Raw genomic sequence first — 25,541 nt, 5'->3', positions numbered from 1 at the left:
AGCATCTCTGGGTCTTTTGGACACTCTTCCCACAAAACTCTAAGGAAAGAGGATTTTGTGGCCTCCTCGGGAGAGTCACAATGCATGTCTGCATATGAAAGACTCTTGAAAAGTCCTGCAGAAGAGAAACCTGTTTAATCTTTTGTTTTTAATCGTAGGATTTTTAGAAATGTATTTATCCACAGACAATGCCCCCTCCTCTTTTTTTCCCTACCCTGCCCTAAACTTCCTTTGCGGCTAAGGCCACCCCTGGGAATAACTGTGGAGTAAATGAAATGATTCTTTGTTTTAAACACCCCCTAACACATCTCAGACCGCAGGAATCACTGCCACCACCTTGGGTCTAAGTCCCTTTCCCATCGCCCTTCTCTCCTGTCCTACCCATCTTCCTGGACCCTAGTGTCCCCAGGCTCCTGGGGGAGTGGGGGGAGGGTTGTAGTAGAAAACAAAGGGATTGGACTTTTTTTTAAATTTATTTTTGGCTGCATTGGGTCTTCGTTTCTGCATGTGGGCTTTCTCTAGTTGTAGCAAGCGGGGGCTACTCTTCGTTGCGGTGCATGGGCTTCTCATTGCGGTGGGTGGCTTCTCTTGTTGCAGAGCACGGGCTCTAGGCACGCGGGCTCAGTAGTTGTGGCTCGCGGGCTCTAGAGCACAGGCTCAGTAGTTGTGGCACACAGGCTTAGCTGTTCTGCAGCATGTGGGATCTTCCCGCATCAGGGCTCGAACCCGTGTCCCCTGCATTGGCAGGCGGATTCATAACCACTGTGCCACCAGGGAAGCCCCAAGGATTGGGCTTAATGGTTGCCCCACCAGGAGAATTGGCACAGTTTTTAGTATAGTCAATGGATTAACTCTAATTCAGGCATGCAGGCCCAGTTTCCTGGAAGATGGGGGGAAGGGATGGGAGTGGAGCCCTGTAGCCCTAGAAACTTCCAATTCCTAGTCTTCTCACCAGAAGGCACATGTTCCTTCTTGCTTCTTTTCCAATTATGCCCATGTGACAGGAGCAGAAATGCATAATCTCCCCCCTCCCGCACATGGCATTTCCCAGGGTCCTCCTCTTCCCAGGGCCATCTCTGGAGGCAAACTGTTCCTTCCACCCTCCGCTGGAATTTTCACCCCCCGCCCCCATCCTGTTCCCCTCTCCCCACACCAACCACCATCAAGCCCAGTTAACTAAACTCCCTTGCCTGGCAAGGCAATCTGGGCCACCCCAGTGTGGCACAGTCAGTCCATCTGGAGGACAAGCACCACATGCTGGGCCACGCCGAGCAGAAGACCAGAGCCCAGGAGAAACGGTGTCTTGTGGCCCGAGCTGCCCACCCCCCGGGAGGGAAGCCTGTCGGACAGCGAGGAGTTGACCGGCCCCTCGGTGGTATTGGCCGCCTCCGCCACCGGGGCCCTCGGGGCCAGCAGCTTGGAGAGGAGGCTGCTGAACCTGCTCACTGTGGTGGTCTCTGGCTCTGGGGACGGGCGTGGACTGGACGCGGTGAGGTTCAGCTCCTCGGGGTCCACACAGAGGCCGTCGGAGGAGCGCCCAAAGGCCACCTGGCGGAGGTCCAGGCCGGCCACGAAGCCCGGGGAGGCGCACGGCACGTCGGTGGCGCGCCCAAAGCTCTCCATCCAGTCCCGCAGCCACTCCAGGCGACAGTCGCAGCGCCATGGGTTGCGGAAGAGGAAGAGGCGGCCCAGGAAGAAGCCGGGCTGGAAGGCTGCCCAGGCGAGCACGGTGAGATGGTTGCCGTTGAGATGCAGGGCCAGGAGGCCCGAGAGGTTCTGGAAGGCGCCCTCTTCCACGAAGGCGATGCGGTTGCGGTCCAAGTACAGCAGCTCGAGCTCAGACAGCTCGGCGAACCAGGCGTGCGCCACGCGGCCCAGCGCGTTGCCCCCCAGGTTGAGCGTGCGCAGGCGGCGGAGGCCAAGGAACGCATCGGCCGGCAGCGCGGCCAGCAGGTTGTCGTTGAGCAGCAGGTGCTCCAGAGCGCTGCAGTCGCGGAAGGCGCCGCCGTGCACGGCGCGGACGCGGTTGGCCTGCAGGCTGAGCGAGCGCAGGCGGCGCAGGCCCAGCAGCGAGCTGGAGGCCACGGCCTCGATGCGGCTGCGCTCCAGGTGCGCATGCGTCAGGTTGGCTAGGCCGCGCAGAGCGCCGGGCACGCGGCGGAACAGGTTGTCGAAGGCGGCGAGCTCGCGTAGGGCGGGCAGCTCGGCCAGGAGGCGCTCGGGCACGCTGAAGAGGCGGCAGGCGGCCAGGTCAAGGCGCCGCAGGCGGCCGAGTGCGGCAAAGGTGCGCGCGTGCAGGTAGCGCAGGTCGCCGTTGTGCGCCAGGCGCAGCTCGGCCAGGCGCGGCAGGCCCTTGAAGGCGCCGGGCGTGATGAAGGACAGGTTGTTGTGGCGCAGCGACAGGCGGCGCAGCGACGGCAGCGTGCCAAAGGCCCGCTCGCCCAGGAAGCGCAGGCCATTGCGGTCCAGGTCGATGGAGGCCGCCTCGCACGGGAACTCGGCCGGCACCTGCAAGAGGCCCGCGCGGTCGCAGCGTACCGAGCAGCCGCGCTCCACGCTGCTGCAGACGCAGGCGGCCGGGCAGGCGCTCGCGCAGGCGCCCTCGGCGGCCCGGGCGCTGGGCAGGCCGAGGACCACCGCTGGCGGGGGCGGGGGCGGGGGTGAGGGGAGGGAGGATAAAAGACAAAAAAGGAACAACTGTCAGCCACAGGATCGCCCCAGGTCCAATCCTACCCGTAAGCGTGGCAGGATGCGACCAACCACCAAGTTCTCAAACGTCCCACAGAGCCCTGTCCTCCAAAGGGCCTCGTTCTGCCTCCCAGACCTTACGCAGGTTTTCTCACCCATCATGCCCTTCGCCTTTGCTCTCAAGTTCTGTTCATCAGCAAAACTCAGCTGGAATCCAGGCACCTGACCCAATCCTAAATCCCGCTTCCCCCCACCTGTATCATGGCTTGTGCTCTCCTAGACCGCGACCCAGAGGGCTTGTTGTCTGCATGCATAGAGGGACCTGGAGGGCATCACTGTGGCCTACGCTCTAGCACTGCGCTGCCCAGTACCTAGCCCCCAGCCACATGTGGCTGTTGAGCATTTGAAATGTGACTAGCCTGAACTGAGGTGTGCTCGCAGTGTAAAATACACACCAGATCCCAAAGACTTAGTACCAATAAAAGGTAAACTATCTCATCAATAATTTTTATATTGCTTACATGTTGAAATGATGTTTTAGATATATTGGGTTAGCGAACATATTAAAATCAATGTCGATAGTTTCTTTTCACCTTTTTTATTGGGCTGCTTAGAGAATTTAAACATGGGTGGCTTGCATTATATTTCTGTTGGTGCTGCTCTAGTCCCTCCCACAGTAAGAATTCAATTTTTGAGGGCTTCCCTGGTGGCACAGTGGTTAAGAATCCGCCTGCCAATGCAAGAGACAAGGGTTCGAGCCCTGGTCTGGGAAGATCCCACATGCTGTGCAGCAACTAAGCCTGTGCGCCACAACTACTGAGCCTGTGTGCCACAACTACTGAAGCCCGCGTGCCCTAGACCCTGTGCTCTGCAACAAGAGAAGCCACCGCAATGAGAAGCCTGCGCATCGCAACGAAGAGTAGCCCCCGCTCACCGCAACTAGAGAAAGCCCGTGCGCAGCAACGAAGACCCAGCACAGCCAAAAATAAATAAATGAATTTTAAAAAATAATAATTCAATTTTTGAAAACCCCCACTGAGCAAATTAAGCCTCATGAAGAAGGGAGAATTAGGAAACAGGTTGGGAATGCAAGTAAAGCCTATCAATCTTTTTTTTTTTCTTTAACAGTCACTATAATTAAGCCATAAGGACAGCATACTAAATAAACTATCGATGACCTTCTTACACATCTCAAAAATTACTTGTGGACACTGTGTGGTTAATTCCATTCACCAGGCTTCGCTCTCTAGAGCCTTTTTTCCATCATCAGGGGAAGGACTGGTGCTTATAAATTAATTTTGTTCTGAGCATTTGAATGGAGGATCAGATAAAGACTTCCAAAGCCCTCCAGGTGGCTTGCCACCTGCAGGAAAGCAGAATGGCATGGCCTGCTTCTGTGTGGTAGCCAGAAGTCCCAAGCCCCATCTTCAGTTCCAATGGAAAAGGCAGGATGGAAGATGCACAAGTTTTATTTTCTGGCCAGGAGCAGCTGGCAAGTGGAATGTGCTCCATCTGAAATTCCTGCAGAGGAGCAAAGGTACCCAGATGTAAAACCTGACCACTGCTATTCATAATTTCTACCTGTCCTCGACAGTACTCCCAAATTCCAGCAAACACCCTGGCTACCGTGCAGTCCCTCCCACTGTGTACACGTTATGCTGCCTTGCCTATCCAAGCCCTCGTGGGAACCTGAAGGTGTGGCCACACAAGGAGTGTGTATCAGTAGATCTGCTTGCTGCTGCCTCTGTAGGTTTGCTCGGCTTCCAGTGTCTTTTCAGCACATCTGTTATGGACACTCATGTTGTTCTCAGTTTCTAGGAAGGGGATTCAGCCCTTTCAGACTTGGCTGGAGAACACTCAGCCCTTTGAGCAACCCTTCAGTTGTAAACTGTAGCTAGTTGAAAATTCTGATGTTCCAGAGACTTAGCTTTTCCTTCTCCCTAAGAACTGTGAACTAGACACCAAGCTTCCAGCAAGGTTCTTGGACCCTGTGCTGGGCTTGGCTGTAAACAACGGCAGCTGCTGGGCGGGACAGACACCCTGTTAGAGAGACAGGGCCAAGAATGTAACCTTAACTCCAGGCATCAGCTGGACAGAGGCAGAACCTTTTTCTATTAACTCTTCCAACTGGGTCAAGCAGAGGCATCAGATTTCCTTACAAATAGTCCTTCATTCTACCCTCTTCTCCTTTCTAATTAAGGGAAGTGCACTCTCAACCGTATGACTCATGTTTCTGCTCCACAATAGCTAATATTGTTCCAGGCCCACTGTATGGCTCAGTAAATATTTGCAGAATTAAATGGAATTAATGCCTTCCTCTGTAACAATCCCTGCTGGGGGATGTCATTTATTTTTAAAACTTTGTCAAGAAATTCATGGGATTATGACAGGATACAACCAATTTGCTTGCATAACACAAGAGATCAAAGTTTTGGCTCTTTGGCTGCCAGTTTTTTTTTTTTTTAATACATGCAACAGGGGTGGGGGTGAAGCTTTTTATTGTATATCTTTTTACCTTGTACATTTTGAGCCATGTGAATGTATTACCTATTTCACAAAATAGATTAAAGTGTTTTTTTTTTAACTTTAAACACTCAAGATGTCACTACTAGAGACCTATTTTCAGCCTCTGAAACTTTGATAGCCATTAGGAACAATAACTAATTTACTGGATTATTTAGTGAAATTTAAATTAAATCAAGTAAATTCTCAGAACAGACAACCAAACTCCAGTATTGGTTTACCCAATATGAAGACTAAGTATATGCCTAGTGAGCCAGAAAAACAGGGCACCAAAGCAAAATTTTTATTTATTTATTTATTTATTTATGCCTGTGTTGGGTCTTCGTTGCCGTGCATGGGCTTCTCATTGCGGTGGCTTCTCTTGTTGCAGAGCATGGGCTTTAGGCGCACGGGCTACAGCCTGTGGCATGCAGGCTCTAGAGCGCAGGCTCAGTAGTTGTGGCACATGGGCTTAGTTGCTCCGCGGCATGTGGGATCTTCCCGGACCAGGGCTCGAACCCGTGACCCCTGCATTGGCAGGCGGATTCTTAACCACTGTGCCACCAGGGAAGTCCCCAAAACAAAATTTTAAAAAATAATAACATAGGGACTTCCCTGACGGTCCAGTGATTAAGACTCCGTGCTTCCACTGCAGGGGGTGCGAGTTCAATCCCTGGTTGGGGAACTAAGATCCCCCATGCTATGAGGCACTGCCAATTAATTAATTAATTAATTAAAGAATAATAACATATTTGGGTGAGTTCTGCTTGCAATAATGGCAGAGTAGCTTGTATCAGACTAACATTTCTGCTGATTGCTAGTGTCAACTGTGGAAAAATATTTTTTAAAAATCATATGAACACAACACTGTAAATCAACTGTACTTAAATTTTTTAAAAAATCACTTGAAGGCACTGGAGAGAAACCTAAACAGGCAACCAGAGTAGATATGATCCTTAAATGAAAAGAAGCAAACTAAGTGAGAGGCACATTTAACTGGCTTTTCCTCTCAGGGCATTTTCAAGTCCACACTGCACATGGGCAGTAGAGCTCAAGCAGAAAGCAAGAGTCTTACTGGGCTGAGAAATTAGAGGTCAGAGTGTATAGCAGCAACAGTGGCTGGAAATTGAGGAGGGAAACCATAAGAAAGAGGGAGCCACAAAATTTGCACACAAGCTCCCCTTAGATCCTTGTTTGAGTCCTAAAGTGCATGTATGTGGAGTGACTCCAAGGAGCCAAGAACAGAACTCCAAAAGAACTAAACAGAGATTTCAGCAATTTCCCAGTAATGGGAAGCAGATTAAGAGTTCAAAGTCCACCAAGTTAGAAGCTCTTATAAAATACCTCGAGCTTTCCATTGAAACCCCAGAGGACCACACCTCAGGAGTAAAGACCATTTCCCAGGGCAAAGGGTAAAACGGAACTAGGCCTTCCCTAACAAAGACTGAAACCAAGCTTCCCCTGTATCAAGGGGATCTGCCAGTAGTTTAGCTGAAGGCCAGAAGGAAATTCAACACTCTTCAAAGGAAGATAAGAGGATCTAGAGTTTCTATAACTACAATCTACAATATCTGCTATACAATCAAATAATACTAGACATGTGAAGAAGAAGCAAAACACGACATTGCTCAAGAGGAAAAAAAATAGTTAACAGAAGCAGACACAGTGGGCTTCCCTGGTGGGGCAGTGGTTAAGAATTCGCCTGCCAATGCAGGGGACATGGGTTCGAGCCCTGGTCTAGGGAAGATCCCACATGCCGCGGAGCAACTAAGCCTGTGCGCCACAACTTGAGCCTGCGCTCTAGAGCCCGCGAGCCACAAATACTGAGCCCCCGCACCTGGAGCCCGTGCTCTGCAACAAGAGAAGCCACCAGGATGAGAAGCCGGCACACCGCACGAAGAGTAGCCCCCACTCACTGCAACTGAAGACCCAATACAGCCAAAAAATAAATAAATTAAAAAAAAAAAAAGCAGACACAGTGACTGCCCAGATGTTAGAATTACAAAACAAGGATTTATTATAAATATGTTTAGGAATTTATAGGAAAAGATGGATATAATGCATGAGGACATGGGGAATGTGAATTTTAGAAGTATGGATCAATAAAAAAAAAAGGTATGGAAACTCTGAATATGAACCAAGTAGAAATCTTAGTACTGAAATAATACCATACCTGAAATTTTAAAAAAAATCATTGAATAAGAAAAACAGCAGACTAGACACAATGGAATAAATATTCATGAATTTGAAAGAAGTCAATAGAAATTACCCAAAATGAAGCTCAGGAAGAAAAAAGATTGGAAAAAATATGATCAGAGCTTCAATGACCTATGGGACAATATCAAGCAATTAGACTAACATGCATGTATTTGGAGCCCCAGAGGAGAAAAGAGAGAGAATATGGCAAAAAAATAATTGAAGACAATTTCCAAAATTTGATTAAAAACACAAAGCTCAGCAAACCCCAACTAGTATCACACACGCGCACACACACACATATTATCTAGGCACATCACAGTCAAACTGCTGAAAACCAAAGTAGAGAGAAAATTCTTTAAGGCATCCAAAGAAAAAAGACACATTACGTAGAGTAAACATCAATTAAAAAGTGATGAGTGATTTCGTATCAGAAACAGTGGAGGGCATAAGACAATAGAATTATGTCTTGTAAGCTGCTGAAAGAAAAGCAAAATCTGGCAACCCAGAATTCTATATCCAATGGAAATATCTTCAGAAATGAAGTACAACAGAGATGCTTTCAGGTTAACAAAATCTGAGAAAAATGCATCTCCAGATCTTCTGCACAACAAGAAATGAAGACATTGTTTAGCTTGAAGGAAAATGACACTAGATGAAAGTCAGATCTACAGGAAGGAATGAAGAGCAATGGAAATGGCAAATATGCCACTAAATATAAAAGACCTTAATTGCTTAACAGACAAGTGACTGTTGAAAGCAAAAATAACAATGTGTTGTGGAATTTATAACATATGTAAATGAAAAATATGACAATAGCATAAAGAATGAGAAGAAGGGTAAACTAAATTGTACTCATAAGGATCTCGCGTTACACATGAAACTGTATAAGACTAATTCAAAGTAGACCACGATACAGACTTGATGTAAGGGATATGCACCACCAGCATAACTGCGTGGGCCACAGAAACCATGCTGCAAGCCCATCTGGGTGCTGACTGCCTCTTGATGCTTTTAAAAATGGGCATTGCACGGGTGGTGTGGATCTCGTCAATTAAGTGGAGAATGGGGAAGCAAAGGCTTTTCCCCAAACCTTTAAGGTGGGTTTTTGTTTGGGGTGGGTTTTTCCCCCCCTCTGGATTTTTACTTTTAAATCTTAAATGATATACTGCAGGCCTCAGGCATGACAGACAATGAGCAGGTGAAGAACCAATGGGAAAGTGTTCAAAAACTCCTGTGTTAGCTCACAAGCTTCTGAATGTATCGCTGTAGTCCACAGAGAAGGCTGGGAAAGGTAGCAAGGAGATGCTGCATCAGCTACTGCAGCTTTAAAACAAAGTTGGTGTCTCTTTGGACTTTAAAATTGTTCCTGTGTAGCTTATTTTATTTTTGTTTAATCAAATAAACAAGAGGGTTTTTCCATGGGGGGGAAAAAAAGTAGACCATGATAAATTAAAGATGCATATTGTAATCCCTAGAAAATAAAAAAGAATCTCAACCCCTACCTCACAGCATACACAAAAACTCATTTTAGATGGACCATAGACCTAAATGTAAAAGCTAAAACTATAAAGCTTCTTAAAGATAACACAGGAGAATATCTTTGTGACCTAGTGGTAGGCAAAGGTTTCTTAGGGAAAAAAAAAAGCATTAACCATAAAGGAAAAAAAGTAATAAATTAGATTCATCAAAATTTAAAAGTTCTCCTCTTTGAAAGACACTTGAGAGAATGAAAAAACAAGCCACAAACTGTGAGAAAATATCTGTATATTTTCTCTGTATATATCTCATAAGTGACTTGTATTCAAAATGTATAAAGAACTCTCAGAACTCAATAATAAGAAAACAGGCAATAAATTATAAATAATTTATTAAATAATAATAATCAAATAAATATAATTTTATAAACTTATTTAATAATATTATTAAATAATAAACTATAAATAAATAAATCACCCAATTAATAAATGGGAAAAATATTAGAAGAAACACTTTACCAAAAAAGATATACAGGAGACAAATAAACACATGAAAAGATGGTCAACATTATTAGTTGTTAGAGAAATGCAAATTAAAATAGTCACCTATTAGAATGACTAAAATTAGAAAGACTGACCACACCAGGTGTTGGGAGAGCATATAGAATAACTGGAACTCTCTTACACTGCTGGTAGGAATGTCAAATGGTGCAACCATGTTGGAAACAATGTGGCAGTTTCTTTAAAAGTTAATCAGGGATTCCCTGATGGCGCAGTGGTTAGGAATCCGCCTGCCAATTCAGGGGACACGGGTTCGAGCCCTGGTGAGGGAAGATTCCACATGCCCAACTAGGGCCCTGCACCACAACTGCTGAAGCCTGCGCACCTGGAGCCTGTGCTCTGCAACAAGAGAAGCTACCGCAATGAGAGGCCCGTGCACCTCGACGGAGAGTGGCCCCCACTCACTGCAACTAGAGAAAGCCCGCACGCAGCAATGAAGACCCAACGCAGCCAAAAATAAATAAATAAAATAAATAAATTTATTAAAAAAAAAAAGTTAATCATACACCAGCCTTATGATTGACCCATTCTACTTGTAGGGAAATAAAAGCACATGTCCATACAAAAGGCTTGGGCATGAATGTTCACAGCAGCTTTATTCATAATAACCCAAAACTGGAAATAACACAAACACCCATCAAGAGTTGAATGGGGGGACTTCCCTGGTGGCACAGTGGTTAACAATCCGCCTGCCAATGCAGGGGACACGGGTTCGATCCGTGGTCCGGGAAGATCCCACATGCCGCGGAGCAACTAAGCCCGTGAGCCACAACTACTGAGCCTGTGCTCTAGAGCCCGTGAGCCACAACTACTGAAGCCCGCACGCCTAGAGCCTGTGCTCCACAACAAGAGAAGCCGCCACAGTGAGAAGCCCGCGCACCGCAACGAAGAGTAGCCCCCGCTCGCCGCAACTAGAGAAAGCCCACGCACAGCAACGAAGACCCAATGCAGCCAAAAATAAATAAATAAATAAATCTATAAATAAATAAATAAAAAGGAGATGGAGCTATTTGTATAACATGGAAAGACTTCTAAGATTTTTTTTTTAAAGTTGAATGGGTAAACAAATTATGATATATGCATACAATGGAGTACTACTCAGTGATAAAAAGGAATGGATTATTGATACATGTAACATGGATGACTCTCAAGATAATTCTGCTGAGTGAAAGAAGCCAGACAAAAAAGAGCACATACTGTATGATTCCACTTACAAAAAATTCTAGAAACTGCAAATTAGTCTATAGTAACAGAAAGATCAGTGGTTGCCTGGGGATGGATGGGGGGGGCAGGGAGGGGCAGAAGGGAAGGATTATAAAGGGGCATGAACTTTGGGGGTGATGGATGTGGGATATGTTCATTATCTCAGTTGTGCTGATGGTTTCATGAGGGAACACTTTAAATATGTTTAATTTGTTATATGTCAATTATACCTCAATAAAGCTATTTTTTAAAAAAGATACCATTTGTGTGTGTGTATGACTTGTATACAGAATATAAAAACTACTCCTACAAATGAAGAATAATGAAAAGACAAACTAAATAAAAATGAGTAGAAGACCTAACACTTTACAGAAGAATATATTAAGTAGCCATTAAGCGCAAGAGAAGGTGCTCTACATCATTAGCCATTTGGGAAGTGCAAATTAAAACTACAGTGAGATTTCCCTACACACTCACTAGAACGGCTGACAACCCTAAATACCGGTGAGGATGTAGAACAACGGGATTCTCTTACATTGTTGATGTGAGTGGAAAATAGTTCAATAACTTTGGAAAACTTTGACAGTATCTATTAAAGCTAAACATATGACTATGATTCAGCAATTCCATTCCTAGGTATTTACCCAAGAGAAATGAAAAGAAAATGTCCACATAAAGACTGTACAAGAAAGTTCATTGTGGCTTATTCAGAATAGACCAAAACAGGAAATTACTCAACAGCAGAGAAATAAATTACAATATAGCCATATAGTGGAACACCACTCAGCAATAAAAAGGAACAAACTATTGACACAACAAAAGCATTACGGTGAGCAAAAGAGAGCTGACACAAGAGTACATACTATACGATTACATGTACACGCAGTCCCAGAACAGAGCTGCTTGAAGTGGCTCTGGGAGCTCAACAGAACATGGCCTGCAGATGTATTCCACCCCCAAAGACAGCAAATATGCACAGGGCAGAGTTTGGGAAGTATGGTACCATATGTTGTCTAGGTGATATAAGCATGTCTAATGCTATTCAAATTAACCACAGTTTATAGGTTTCTTTTGCTCTTATAACAGCCAACTTTTTTTTTTGAAATTTTTATTTATTTATTTATTTATTTATTTATTTATGGCTGTGTTGGGTCTTCGTTTCTGCGCGAGGGCCTCCTCCAGTTGCGGCAAGTGGGGGCCACTCTTCATCGCGGTGCGCGGGCCTCTCACTATCGCGGTCTCTCTCGTTGCGGAGCACAGGCTCCAGACGCGCAGGCTCAGCAGTTGTGGCTCACGGGCCTAGTTGCTCCGCGGCATGTGGGATCTTCCCAGACCAGGGCTCGAACCCGTGTCCCCTGCATTGGCAGGCAGATTCTCAACCACTGCGCCACCAGGGAAGCCCCATAACAGCCAACTTTTAATAAGTATTTGCTCGGGGCTAAGCTTGCTATATATATTATTTCATTTAATGACAACACTGCAATGTAAGTATTCTTCTCTTCTACTCACAAAAAGAGGAAACTCAGGTTCAGGGTGGTTAAACACCACCAACCTTTGATTTTTGTCTTTCCACTGTACTGTACTATCCCCCACCCCCCAACCCTAGCCTTTCTGAGCTTCTGTTTCTTTAACTGTGAACTGAAGAGCCTGCACTTCCTGACCTTGGAGGGCCCTTCTGGCTCTCATTTTCCACAGTTGGACAGCAGCTGTTGCCAAGCACCACGTCTAAGAAAAAATACCCCACTCAAAACCCCATGTTTCTCTGCAGCCTCCTCCCAGCCACAGCTGTTTGGACCGCAGGTGAACATGTGACCTAAGCAGAGCCAATCAGATTCATTCCTTCCCTGTGAACATGGAACAGGCAGCGAGATCATGTGAGCACCAACTGCTATATAGCATTGGGGCTGGGGTTTGTCCCAAAGCCACGTACAGGTCAAAGTCATCGGGGGGCAGGAGCCAAAGGCAAGGTAAGGAAACTGGTGTGCAGAGAGAGGACTAGATTGGCCATGAGAATCACAGAAAAGGAGATCAGGGAGAGTGGAAAGCTCCTGGCCAGCCCTTTAGTTCCCATAAGGCCCTGCTATAGCTATTTCTGTGACATTTCCCTGCTTCCATTTCAGAAACCCACTCAAACCATCTGGGCAGACCAGTGGAATTCTGTTCCTTGCAACCAAACCATCTCTGCTTGTAGTGGACATTTGATGCCTTTTCTGGCTACCCAGCTCCTTTTAAGTACTGTTCATACATTTAGGGAATTTCCTACATTATAAGTCCTGCCTCCTCAACACAGAAGCCAGAAACTCTCTTTTCTCAACTTCCCTTGCAGTTAGGGCCCAGGCATGTGACCTAGCTTTGCCTGTCAGAAGTAGGCGCCAGGCAGAAACCATTTTCTGGCCAGGATGGTGGCAGAGGGCATCTGGCTTCCAGGCTCCCATGGTGGAATTTCAGGCACCCAGCACCCAGCATGATGCCTGTGAACGGTCAGGTGTATCCGCCAGTGGTGGTGACCATGGGGTCTTTGCTGGAACTGCCCCACTACCTGATTTAGGCATTGCTCTGGGCAGTGGACCTCCAACCAGGAAGCCTGGGAACACCTAGCATCCCTGAATAAACCCCTTCTCGTCTTCAGTGACCTGGAGTGGGTTCTATGGTTTGCAGTGAGATTCCTGAGCAACATGCTAAGTAAGACAGGTTCCCGACAGGTTCACGCAATCCCTTGAGTACCGTCTCCTCCTTCTGGCCCCTCCCCCTTTCCCTGAGAACCTCATGAACTCTTCACCTTGAAAGAGAAAACGACTCAAGTTCGAGACCAGGCAGCGCCCCTCAACCAAAAGGAAGCTCTTTGCCATTCATTGGCAGGAAATATAGAAAATGGAATCAAAAATTGTTTAGGCCATCCCCAATTTTTCCAAATTCAAATGAAAAGCGGCCTCTCCTGGAATCAGAAGGGACCATTCCAAAGACAAATCTCCTTGGCTGTCCAGAGCTGAGTTCCATGGGAATCCCTTGGCCAAAAAAACATTTACCAAATTAAAATAAAGATCACAGTTTGTGAGAAGAGAAAGTCAAACTCATTGGCAGTTGCTTAGCGCTTTATTTTCTCCCATTGGGATTTTTGGGAAGGCTCCATGTGGAAATCTGAAAAGGCTTCAGTGCTTTTATTCCCAGCCTGAGGTAGGGAGGGGAAGATGAGAAATTCAGCAGGATGGGCCTCAGCTCAGCCTGCCTCTGTCATAGCTCCAGGATTCACATGTGGGGCTTTCCAGAGCATTTGGTCTGGAAACACTCCTCCTGAGGGTGCAGCCTCTCACTCTAAATCTCTCATAAACTCTGATGACACTGCCTTTTCCCCCCTGCTCTCTCATACTGCTTTTTTTGTTGTTATTTTTTTCTTTTGTTTTTCAGTTTCCTCATCTGTAATAGGTGGACAATTATGAGGAACAAATGACTTGTAATACTTGAAACAGCTGTGAAAGCATTGGGCCAAGCTAACAGCAGATTCCATGAGCCACTGTTGTCACAAGATTAAATCTCACCAAGGGACCAGTACTTCAAGGACCATGTGAATATCTGCGCCAGAGTGGAAAGCAAAATACCAAGTGTCAGAATACTGAAGTTATTACCATAAGTAAACTACAAAAGAAGAATCTAGAATGGTTCTCTACCTGGGCTGCACATTAGAATCACCTAAGGAGCTTTTAACCAACTCACAACTCACCAGACAGATTACATCAGAATCTTCAGGTGTGGAAGCAGGCATCAGTACTCTAAAAAGTTCCACAGGGAATTCCAATATATAGCCCAAGTCAAAAACCAAGGGTCGGGCTTCCCTGGTGGTGCAGTGGTTAAGAATCCGCCTGCCAACGCAGGAGACACAGGTTCAAGCCCTGGTCCCGGAAGATCCCACATGACTCGGAGCAACTAAGCCCGTGTGCCACAACTACTGAGCCTGCGCTCTAGAGCCCTCGAACCACAGCTACTGAGCCCCTGTGCCACAACTACTGAGGCCCGCGTGCCTAGAGCCCATGCTCTGCAACAAGAGAAGCCACTGCAATGAGAAGCCTGCGCACCGCAACAAAGAGTAGCCCCCGCTCACCGCAACTAGAGAAAGCCTGCGCGCAGCAATGAAGACCCAACACAGCCAAAAATAAAATAAATAAAAAAAGAAAATCCAATCCCCCCCAAAAAAACCAGGGGTCTAGGTGGACCAACTTTATAAAGATGGGATTCGTCTGTGTGGTATCAAACGCTACAGGGTGTAACATAAAGTTATCGCATGCCCCAGCAATTCCACTCCTAGGTGAAAGTGGGTGTTCTAACAAATACTTGTACTCAAGCGTCCATAAGGCACTATTCACAATAGCCCAAAGATGGAAGCAACAAATGTTCAACAACAGGTAAATGGATAAACAAAACATGGTCTAGCCACATGGTGGAATATTAATTTGCCATAAAAAGGAATGATGTACTGACACATGCTACAACGTGGCTGAACCTCAAAAACATTATGGTAGGGGAAAGCAGCCAGACACACAAGGCCACATATGATTCCATTTATATGATGTATCCAGAATAGGCAAATCCATGGAGAAAGAAAGTGGATTAGTGGTTGCCTGGGGCTGATGGAAAGAAAAGAGTGAGGAGTGACTGCTTAATAGGTACCGGGTTTCCTTTTGGGATGTGAAAATGTCTTGGAACTAGATAGAGGGATATATGCAAAACATTGTGACTGTACTAAATGCCACCGAATTGTATGCTTTAAACTGGTTAATGGTTAATCTTTTGTTATGTGAATTTTACTTCAAACAACAAGAAAAAAGGTACAAGGTGTCCCTGAATTGGGGCAAATACCAGAAATGGGTCCCTGCCTTCATGTTCTGGTCCAGTATACTGGCCAGCCCCCGAGCTGCAGGGAGGCGGCAATGGCCGGGCTCAGATGCCCGCACAATGATGTCTTTTTTTTAATTATATTTTTTTTGGAATGATGTCTTAATGCAGACCAGCTGAGGGATTTCTCCGTAGGTCCTCAGCTTTTCGAGTATATGCTTTTGCCCCTTGAGGTTTGCTAGGAAAAGAGTTACTCATGGAGTTTCCAACCACAGACTGAGTTTGAAGTGTTTCTTCATCCTCATTGTTTTCAAAGAACTTGTGCCTCACGAAGCCAAAATAGCAAGGGAAAATGTGGTCCATTTTCTGATTTCAGCAAAATCTCTTCAGCCACTTTGGCTCTACAAGTCATTCCCCTCCCACTCTCGGTAAATGCTATCCCAATTACTCCTCAGACCAAGCCGCAGTGCTGGATTTTCAGAACCAAATGGGCTGAGAGAAGCAGAAATGCAGTGAGGGAGACCATTCCATGGCCTCTCATCTCACAGTGACCCCAGAACTTGCTTCTCACATCATGCAGGTATCTTCTGTGACAGAAAAGAAAGGCTCATGGATTCACACTGCAGCTTTGCTGGCCAATGTGAATCATGGCGGGGGTGTAGAAATCAGTTGGTCTTCAGAGGGGTGGTCTGCTGACGGCCTCGCAGGCCCTGTGGATCTCGAGGTGGAGCGCTGTCCCATCTGAGGAGGAGAACACTAGGCCCCAGAAAGTCCTCCAGGTCTAAATACAACTGCCCCAAACTGGAAACAACTTAAGTGCTCAACAATAGGGTAATGGATAAACAACCAGTACACCCAGGCAAGGGAAAACTACTTGGCAAACAAAAGGAAGGAGCTACTTATCTATGTAATGACGTCGATGAATCTCACCCACATACTGCCCAGCTCTCCACAGCGCCTGACTCTCGATAACGAGGGATTTGTTCTCCTTGGGGTGCAGCTGCTCTCTCCCTACAACCTTCCTTTTTTTCTTTTAAGTCAAGTTGATTCAGGTATAATTTACTCACGATAAAAACGTATCCATTTTAAGTGTATGTAGTTCAGAAAGTATAACAAACATATACACCCACATAACCCCCACCCCAATCACAATTTAGAATATTCCTACTACCCAGAAAGTTTCCTCAGGCCCCTTTGACAGCAGTCCCCTCCCCATCCTCTGCTCCAGGTAACCAGTAGTACAGTTTCCAAAGTATACTCTTGCCTGTTCTAGAACTTCATGTAAATGAAATCAAATGGTTCTTTCAGTCAACATTGTGTTTGTGAGATTCATCTATGTTGCTCCGAACATCAGCTGATTCCTTATTATTGCTGAGCAGTGTTTCGTCGTATGGATGTACTGCCATTTGCGTATTCAGTCACCTGCTGATGGACATTTGGCTTGCTTCCAGTTTTCACCTATTGTGACTAAAGCTGACTAAAGTGACTAAAGTCACCTATAGTGACTAAGGACTTGGGCACAAGTCTTCTTGTGGACATGTGTTTTCATTTCCCATTTATCTAGGAGTGGGATTGCTGGCTCATATGGTAAATATATGTTGAACTACCCAAGAAACTGCTAAACAGTTCTCCACAGGGGCCGTGCCATTTGCATTCCCACCAGCTGGAGAGTCCCAGTTGCTCCACATCCTCACCAACAACTGCTATGGTCTGTCTTTTCGACTAGCCATCCTAGTGGGTGTGAGGAGGCATCTCACTGTGGTTTGGATTTGCATTCCCCCAATGACTACTGATGTGGAGCATCTTTTCATATGCTTATTAGCATTTTGTATATCTTCCTTGATGAAACAGCTATTCAAAAATGTTTGCCAATTTTTAAAAATTGGGTTGTCTTATGATTGGATTTGAAGAGTTTTATATATATATATATATATTTTTTTTTTAATGGAAGACCTTTATCAGGTATTGTCATGGTTCTAACCTGGGCAGCTTCACCCATTCAACAAGCAAACCCTTATTAAGAACTTACAGTAAGACTCTAGAGACAGGAGGCAAATAAGCCCCAAACCCTAGCCCTCATTAAAGACTCATGGTTTAGAGCAAGCCAAGACCCCGGTAAAGCAAGACAAGGAAGTGGGATATTGTGGACAACAGGAAGACCCTGAAGGGGTTGCCATGGGGGAGGGGGGAGAGGAGAGGCATTTCCAGGAGACCCTCCTGTGGAGAATTTCTGTTTCAGTTTTGCCCTAGATTTACCCTGCTATGAGCCACCTCTGATTCCACCATGATCTTGTTTTGTCAGGCTGATTTAGTCATTTTTCTCTAGCTGGGGAGGTAGAGTCCTATCCCTGCCTGCTTCTCTGGAACACGTTGTCTGCAATCCTTGTGACTTGTAGTCAGAGTAATATTGTCTGTGCTGCTGAGTGCATTTTAAATGAAAGCGCCAGGGGATGTGGAGATGGTCATTAATTTTAAGTGCATCTATTGTTAGCAAATGATGTCACCGCTCAGCTCTCCAACTTGTCACAAGAAGTCTGTCTGTATTTCGGGTCTCTGCAGCAGGGACAGTTCCTGTTTGGCAGCATGCAGGCTATGAATACTGTCTGCTTTCTGTGAGGAACGGGAGAGCTTTGGGTACAGAATTAAAATAATGTTGGCTCTTCGAAGCAAACATTCTGTCCCAATGAGTCAATCAAACTTCATATCCTTTCTAGGTAGGAGAAATGGCAAGGAGCTGACTGTCTGTAATTATATAAATGTCAACCTCTGTCCTTTGGAGACTCCTGCAGCTAGGAAGTCATGTCCTATTTATCCATACTGTTCCCTGAGCCTTGTTCCAATTTTTTTTTCTCATTTACTTACTGAGTCGGCCATTAAAGAATGTAAATTTCTCAAGGACAAAGGCTATGCAATTATCTCTCTCATGATATCCCCAGAGTGTACTGAAGGTACAGTGTGTACCTGTTGATTCCTTGAATACAGCAAGTTCTACTTTTTGAAAAGGTGGAACTGAAGAATAAGAAAATTCTATTACTACCCTTCTTAGAATTATCTGGTAACATTTTCTCTGCCAGCATGGCATAGAGAGGTCTATTATGTGGGTCGTTATAACCTCAAATAATTACATTCACCTGAGGGTCAGAAGAACAGAGTCTTTGTGTAAATTGCTTACTGCAGAACTTAACAAGGGATTTTTCCTTGGGCTATTTCGGTTGGCTTGGAACAGCTGGAGCTATAGAGGTGTGGAAAAATATTGGAGATGAGTCTTCCTGTTATATTAAAACCCATATAACAATAGGACCAAAAAACTTGGAAAAAATTCCTGAACATCCATAATCACATAATTCCAACATGATATTTTTCATGTCGTCTTCTTCCTTTAGGAAGATGATTTCTTTAAGGGATTTTTTTAACGAAATGAGCTTAAAATAATGTGATTAGAAAACCACTATAGTTTTTGGTAATTACACCAATGAATTCATATCTGAAATTAGAATAAGAAAACCATCAAGAGTTTATTTCATATATTTGGCTCAGGAGTTTTGTTTTTAAAACAAACAAAAAACCAAAAACACCCCCCGCCCCCCCCCCGGACCTGCTGTTTTCTTTAATTCTCTGTCCCCTCCCCCATGATCGCACATTCAGCGAAACCTAATCAGAAGCATTGGTGTCCAGGTACAGCTTTCATGGAAGCCACCTGAAGCCCACACTTCTTGGGTAGAAGCCCTGTGGTTTCCACGCATGTTCTAGCATCTTCTACTGACTTCCCAACCCCCGCACCCACTGGCAGGTGTCTGCTAGGGGACGGAAGGAGGGGGCCTTGGAACTCACCATGCAGCAGCAGGAACAGCATCCCGCAGCTTTTCACGCACCCGGTGGCTTAGAACCACCCAGCTGTGGAATCCCTACCTAAGGGGAGAGAGCACAGGTCACCGGGTGCCCAGGAAGGGTCCCTTGACAACCAGGTCACTCAGGCCCCTCTCTATACCTCCACTTCCTCCTGAATGCCCTGCCTCTCCCCCTTCTTCTCTGCATGCCTTTCTCCCATCACCTTGGTGCTGGGTTAAGAAAAACCAGTAACAACAGCCAATCAGATGCTCCCCCCAAACTGACAGCTTGGATGTGTCTGGAAACCCTTCGTCAGCAGCAACTCACACGGACTCACTGACAGCCCAACAAGGAAATGGACAGAGAGGAAACCTCTGCAGAGGAGCATTAGTGAATAGTCCCCAAATGTTGCTTACCATCCTGGGGCTCTGCCTGATCCCGCTCCTCCTCCGAGGTGCCCTTCGGCTCCCCCAGCCCATCCATCTCCCAAGTCAAGCAGCCACAGATGCTAAAAATGATTCGACAGAGAAGGAAAGTGGGGGCAGGGAGGATGGTGAGCCGGGGCAGAGGAGAAATAGTTGCTTATGCAGGTTTGAGTGCCTATTTTTCTTTCTCCAGATTTAATGGCAGGAAAATCCTGTATCAGATGAGGATTAACAGAGATGAGAGAATGTGTCTGCCTTTCGAATCACCAAAGCCAGTGACAGATTTTGCTGACACACCAATCAGCTTTATTCCCAGGCCTCAGCTTCTCCATCTGCCTGGCCCCTTTCTCTCCTTAAACCTTCCGCAGACCCCGCCTCCTGCCCTGACCCCAGCCCCAAGCAATTTGCAGCCAGAAATTGGCTCCCTGCCACCCAAATAGCATTATCAGCATTTTCAACAAGGACATGTCATATAACTTGGAGAGGTGGGGAAGGGACAGAACAGCTTAAAATAATGATGTTTTCCCGAAATGCAGGCTGCTGCTTTCCTTTCTCTGTGGAGTGGTTGAAGGCGGATGATCCAAAAACAGACTGGAGATGGCTTTGCACTATCACGAGGCTTAGAGTCCCGGCTTTGGGGTCAAGGCCATGCTTGCCACCCCCTAAGGTAGCAGGTCCGTGGGCCATTTTCAGAACCTGGCTGAGATTTCTCAAACCCATCAGGACTCAGAGTGTGGCCTCAGACCAGCAGCAGCATCTGGGAGCTGGTTAGGAATGGGGAAGTCTCAGCACCTCTACCCCAACCCCAGACCCCTGGAATCAGCATCTGCATTTTAACAAGACTCCTATGCTCCCTAAAGTGGAAAGCCCTGGTTTAGGGGAGTGATGAAGGGGGTCTGCTCAAGGTGGTGGCAGCAGTTCGGGTGCCCTCACATTCTTCTGGGCCCAGCAGATCCACCAGGCCTGGCTGTAGGGTCTGGCCCTCTGCTCGAGCAAGCTCCCAGGTATCCATGGCAACCTGCTGCATCCTGGCCGTCATGGCCTCGGTGTGCCGGTGCTGATGGGCCAGGAGTCCCATCCCACAAAGAGGTCTCAGGGTGTGAAGCTAAGCATCTGAGGCTGCTGTGCCCTGGGGAGTTTTTGTTTTCTTCCATTTGGGTCTTGAAAGCCAAAATACGGCTGAACTGGTCATAACCTCTGCTGGGGAGGAAGCCATACTGGGGATGGGGTACAGATGTGGGCGGAGGAAGCCCCCCAGATGACGTCCCTGTCCCCAGGGGTGGGCTCGCCCTGCCCAGGTGAGAGCGGTAGGCAGCTCTCCCCTTGTGACCGCTCGTGTTGGGGGCATCCTTGCAGCCTTCATTCCAAACCTTGGCCCCATGAAGCCTCTGCAGCAGGCCACAGACTGAAACGTGGCTGTGAGAGCAGCCTGTCGGCACCTACAACCCTGAGCTGTGCTTACTGGGTCCACCTTGCCTTCAGTCTTCTGCAGGCTAGTGGGCCTGGGGCTCTAAACCAAGGATCTCCCTCAGGAAGACCGCCTCTGAAATCAGACATTTCTCCCGAGCGGGAAGTAAGGAGCAATGAGAAGCCTGTCAAGGGAGAGACGAAGGGCCCGTTCACTGGGCCAGCTAGTCACACTGACAACAACTGGGGAACAAGCAGCCTCGTCATCAAAACCTAGTTTCCAAGGGGAAAAAAAGCAAGGAGGGAGGGGCTGTCACAGGAAGTGCGATTGACTGGCATGCCCCCAAGGAGAAACTTCAGACTGGACCCTGTTACCCAGAGAGCAAGACAGCAGGCCCCCGGCCGCTCGGGGGCTGCCGGGGCAGTTAGCACCAGTGCTGGCTCTCTGTCTCCATGTAGCTGGTGGCTGATTAGAGGGGCAGGAAAAGGGAGGAGGGGTAAGCTAAGTGAGCCCGTGATATACAGGCAGCCCAGGATGCCAGGCTTTGCCTTTGCAGGTGGCCTTCTAGAAAAGCTTCCACCAGCAGTGCGGGGGGCGGGGAGGGAGGGAGCCCTAGTGTCTCTTTGTAATTCCTGCTGCACTGGTTTGGAGGCAGCCTGCAGGGACTCAGCACGGGGCCTCTAATGATAGGAAAAGACAAAGTTCCTCCTCGGGTTCAGGGGTTCAGACTTCAGCGGCCTCCGATGGGCACCCTCAGGGAGGACTTGGATACTAAACCAGATTCTTGCCATTCCTCTGCTCCCGACTCCTGCTGGCACACACGTACACACACACCACAGGGAAACATGACCATTCCGCAGGGCCAGCGCTCGAGGGCATGTTCAGCCTGGCACCGAGTGAAACAAAGCAAAGTGCCCTGTTTCCATTTGATACGAGGCAGGAGTTTGAGGTAAACTCCAGCAGAGCCTGGGAAGGAAGTCGGCGATCGCGTCATTCCACGCTTTTATTTACTGATGAGGAAGCCCCGGCCCAACTGCAACATGAAATGTCCTTATGCTGAGTTCAGATTCCCCCCGAGGCAGGTCCTGGGACAATGATACGAATGGAAGTACTTGACTTGTGAAGCGATTGCGGAAGCACCAGCAGGAGAGTGGGGAAGGTAGAAATCAAGGTGTTATCAAACAAGTTGGTGCTGTAAGCAAGCGGAGCCTAATCCCGTGGCAAACTCTGCAAGACAGAGCACACGTCTCAGAATTCTCTCTCCTGCAGGGCAGGGAGCTGGGGCACTTATCCACCAACTCCCGCCCTTGGTAGAGGCTGCTCCCAGAGGAGATGAGGGGCCGTTCCTTCTCCAGCAGCCTCTGGCTGGCAGGCAAAATGAGGCTGATGCACCAATTCCTAAAGAAAACTTCTTTCCAGGCTCACCTCTTACACCAAACCAGGGCGGCTGGGGGAGTAGCTAAGTTTCCCCAACTTGGAATTGGTAAGGAAATGCTGATTACCAAGGAGGCATGGTGCGGGGAGGGATGTCGGGACTCCTGCCCTATGCAGAGCTGCCCTGGGATGGGCTGCAGGGTCTCATCCTGCTCTGATGGGTGAGGCTGCCCCTCAGGGGCTGCACAGCTGGCGGCTGCACCCTACGTGGTACGGCGATATTCGGAGGACACAGATTTGCCTCCAGCCTTTCTACACCATGGTCACAATTCACAGACATTCCGACTCTGGATGGCTGATCCTCAAGGCCTTTGCTCCTTTCTTTCCCCACTTCTCCACCTGCTGAAACCTCAACCTTCCCGCCGGCTTAGCCCAAGTACTACCTCCTCTAAGAAATGAGCCCCTCTTGGCATCCTCCCTCCTTGCCCACAGGCATCAGCCCTGTCCTTTGGAGTGTCTGGATGGTCCAGGGCTGTGCTTGGTCCAAGTCTGCACCCCCATAACGCCTGGCAGGTACCACCCTCAGACTGGGCAAGATGGAGGACGAGGAGTCAAAGTGCCAAGGAGATGTCCACCGGATTCTGGGTACCTGGGACTGTTCCTGGTGAATTTGAGATTCTTTCTTTGTCACCGAAAGAATTTGGAGACGAAGTGATAGGTAAGAAGTGGATTTATTTAGAGATATACACACTCCACAGATAGAGCGTGGGCCACCTCAGAAGGTGAGAGAGCCTCCAAATATGGCGTGGTTAGTTCGTATGGGCTACTAATTTCATAGGCTGATGAGTGGGAGGATTATTCCAACTATTTGGGGAAAGGGGTGGGGATTGCCAGGAATTAGGCCACCGCACCTCAGGACTCCCTGCCCAACAGATTCTGAACCCGCTTTTCTTAGTCCATCCTCCAAGGATAGTACCACCACTGTGCACACTGGAAAAGTGGCCCCTTAAAGGGCATCTGTTTGCACTTGAGGACATGTGTGGGAAAGGGTCCTTGTGGTGTGGGATGGACACAGGCAGGGAAGAGGGAAGCCATGCCACAGCCCTTGAGCTGGGGCCACTCTCTGCGCCACCACATACCTGCTCAGAACGCTGAGGAATACAAGAATTCCAAACTGGAACCTGGCCTTCCAGATTGTTATTCATGGAGGTATATCTGTCAAGGTAGAAAGATAGAACACATTTTACTTAAGAGTTTGTTGGCTTGATTTATAACTTTTAAATATTTAGACATATGGTATGTGGTCCTCTGTGTGTACTCTTGTCCCAGGTCCCACAAACATCAGGGCCGAGCCTATGTTTGGCATGCAGGCAGTGGTGCACAAATGTCTGCTAACGAAGCCCATGTGAGAATTGGTGGGCAGAGGTGGAGGGGGGACTATGGAAGGAGGACTGGGGCACATGACAGCCTTGGCCCCTGGCGCCACCTTCTTCTCTGACTTACTCGGTGGTCTCAGGACAGATACCCTCACTTCCCATGCCTTACAGTACTTGAAACTTCCACAATCTAGTCCAGACCATCATTCTTCAAGTAGGGAAACTGAGGCCCACAAAAGTTAAGTGACCAGCTCCCCAGGGTGACAGTTAAGTGGAACTAGGACCCAGTCCTCCTGCCTCCCAGTCCCTGGGTTATTCTGGGACCCTAGTAAGACAGGGACACAATCTATCCCCATCCCCGTGGCCACTCCCGCTGCCAGCACTAGGAGAAGGGGAAAGGGGGAAGGGGAGGGGAGTCACTCCCCTTCTTGCCAGGCACCCCTAAACTACCTTGGCTGAACCCATTCTGTGGCTACAGCACCTAACTCCTTTGTTCTCTATGAGCAAACCATCCTACTTCCTTTCACTTCCAACCTTCCAATGGAAACCCAGCTCCGACGGGTCTGGTTAGATCTGCCTGGGCTCAGGGGCCTCGTTTCTGGAATTGGGGGGAGGGGAAGGGAGGGGCAGAGAAAACTGTGCCTTCATTCCGCGGACTTCCGGTGAAGTGACGTCGCCCCAACTGCAGGCCCAGACACAGTCGGGGTGCGGGCTCGCACCCCCTTCCATCCTCCTCCCCGGGGCGCAGGGCGCGCCACCGCGCTAATGGAGGGGCAAGTACGCAGCGAGTCAGCGGTCTGGACATTTCGGCCCAGCCCCTCCTTCCATCCCTCCCTCCCTCCCTCCCCGGGCTTCGGAGAACTAGTTCAGCTCGCTAACCCCGGTTAGCAACCACTCGTGACACAGTGGTTTTTTTCCCCTTAAGGTCACGTCCTTGTGAAACTCCTGCCCGCATCCGCCGGCCCAGCCCCAACCCCTCCGGGGGCGAAGAGGCGGAGCCGCTGGGCGCTAAGCCCCACCCCCGCCAAGCCCCGCCCCACCAGGCGCGGCCGCCAGGGGGCGCTGAGGCTCCGGAGCCGGGCCAGGGCGGCTCCCAGCACTCAGCCCCCACCCGTCCCCGCCTTCGCGCGCCACTCTCACCAGCTCGGCGGGGCGGGACGGAGGCCCGGGAAAGTCCCAGGGTGCGTCTGTGCCGGAAGCGTTAGTCACGCACCTGGAGCCGCAGAATATCCGGCTGGAAGGGATGCCAGGGCGAGGGCCTGACTTGTCAAAGGTCACACCCTGGGAAAGGTGTTCCCAGAGCCTTGCCCTCCTGACCCGGCCATGTAGCTCCGATTGTGGCTGATAACCCTGTTTGCTCATCTGTAAATGAAGAGCTGGCTCACGGTCCCTTCCTGGCGTATCACTCAACAAACGCTGCCCACTGCCCAAAGGTACACCTCCTTGGAGCCTCTTTTGAAATCATTGCTCTTTACACTGCATCAAAAGTAGGTGTCTTCATTTCCAAGTAAAAGGAACCAGAGCTCCTTGAAGAAAAGTCTGTTTCCAGGTCTGGGGCAGGCAAAGTACAACATGATCCTGGAACGTCTTATTATTTCAGAAGACAAGCCATCAAAGATATTTGAGTAGAAGGAACTTTGAGTGGTTCCACTGGCCAAAGATGGACCAATAAGAA

At 48.1% G+C, this 25,541-nt stretch overlaps 1 protein-coding gene across 1 annotated transcript; it reads right to left on the bottom strand.

Annotated features, from left to right (window-relative positions):
- Window positions 1-1,176: 1,176 nt before the first annotated feature.
- NYX (nyctalopin) lies at window positions 1,177-25,192 on the bottom strand. The gene is made up of 4 exons (XM_057538533.1): window positions 25,080-25,192; window positions 23,630-23,705; window positions 19,287-19,364; window positions 1,177-2,639 (listed from the first exon to the last, which is right to left on the bottom strand). Exons 3-4 carry the CDS (start codon window positions 19,306-19,308, stop codon window positions 1,228-1,230), a joined length of 1,434 nt encoding a protein of 477 aa, XP_057394516.1. The 5' UTR covers window positions 19,309-19,364; window positions 23,630-23,705; window positions 25,080-25,192; the 3' UTR covers window positions 1,177-1,227.
- Between the last annotated feature and the right edge of the window lie 349 nt (window positions 25,193-25,541).

The sequence above is a fragment of the Balaenoptera acutorostrata genome, chromosome X, assembly GCF_949987535.1.
Source record: "Balaenoptera acutorostrata chromosome X, mBalAcu1.1, whole genome shotgun sequence".
Classification (NCBI taxonomy): Eukaryota; Metazoa; Chordata; class Mammalia; order Artiodactyla; family Balaenopteridae; genus Balaenoptera; species Balaenoptera acutorostrata.
Note: the sequence above shows the minus strand (reverse complement) of the source record. Positions and strands in the feature narration are given on the sequence as shown.

What these genes read in the sequence shown, in the direction of transcription:
- NYX (XM_057538533.1), bottom strand. Translation starts at nt 19,308, where the DNA reads ATGCTGTTCCTGCTGCTGCATG. An exon ending in GCTGTTCCTGCTGCTGCATG is followed by an intron (nt 2,640 to 19,286) that starts GTGAGTTCCAAG and finishes CGCCCCCGCCAG; the next exon opens with CGGTGGTCCTCGGCCTGCCC.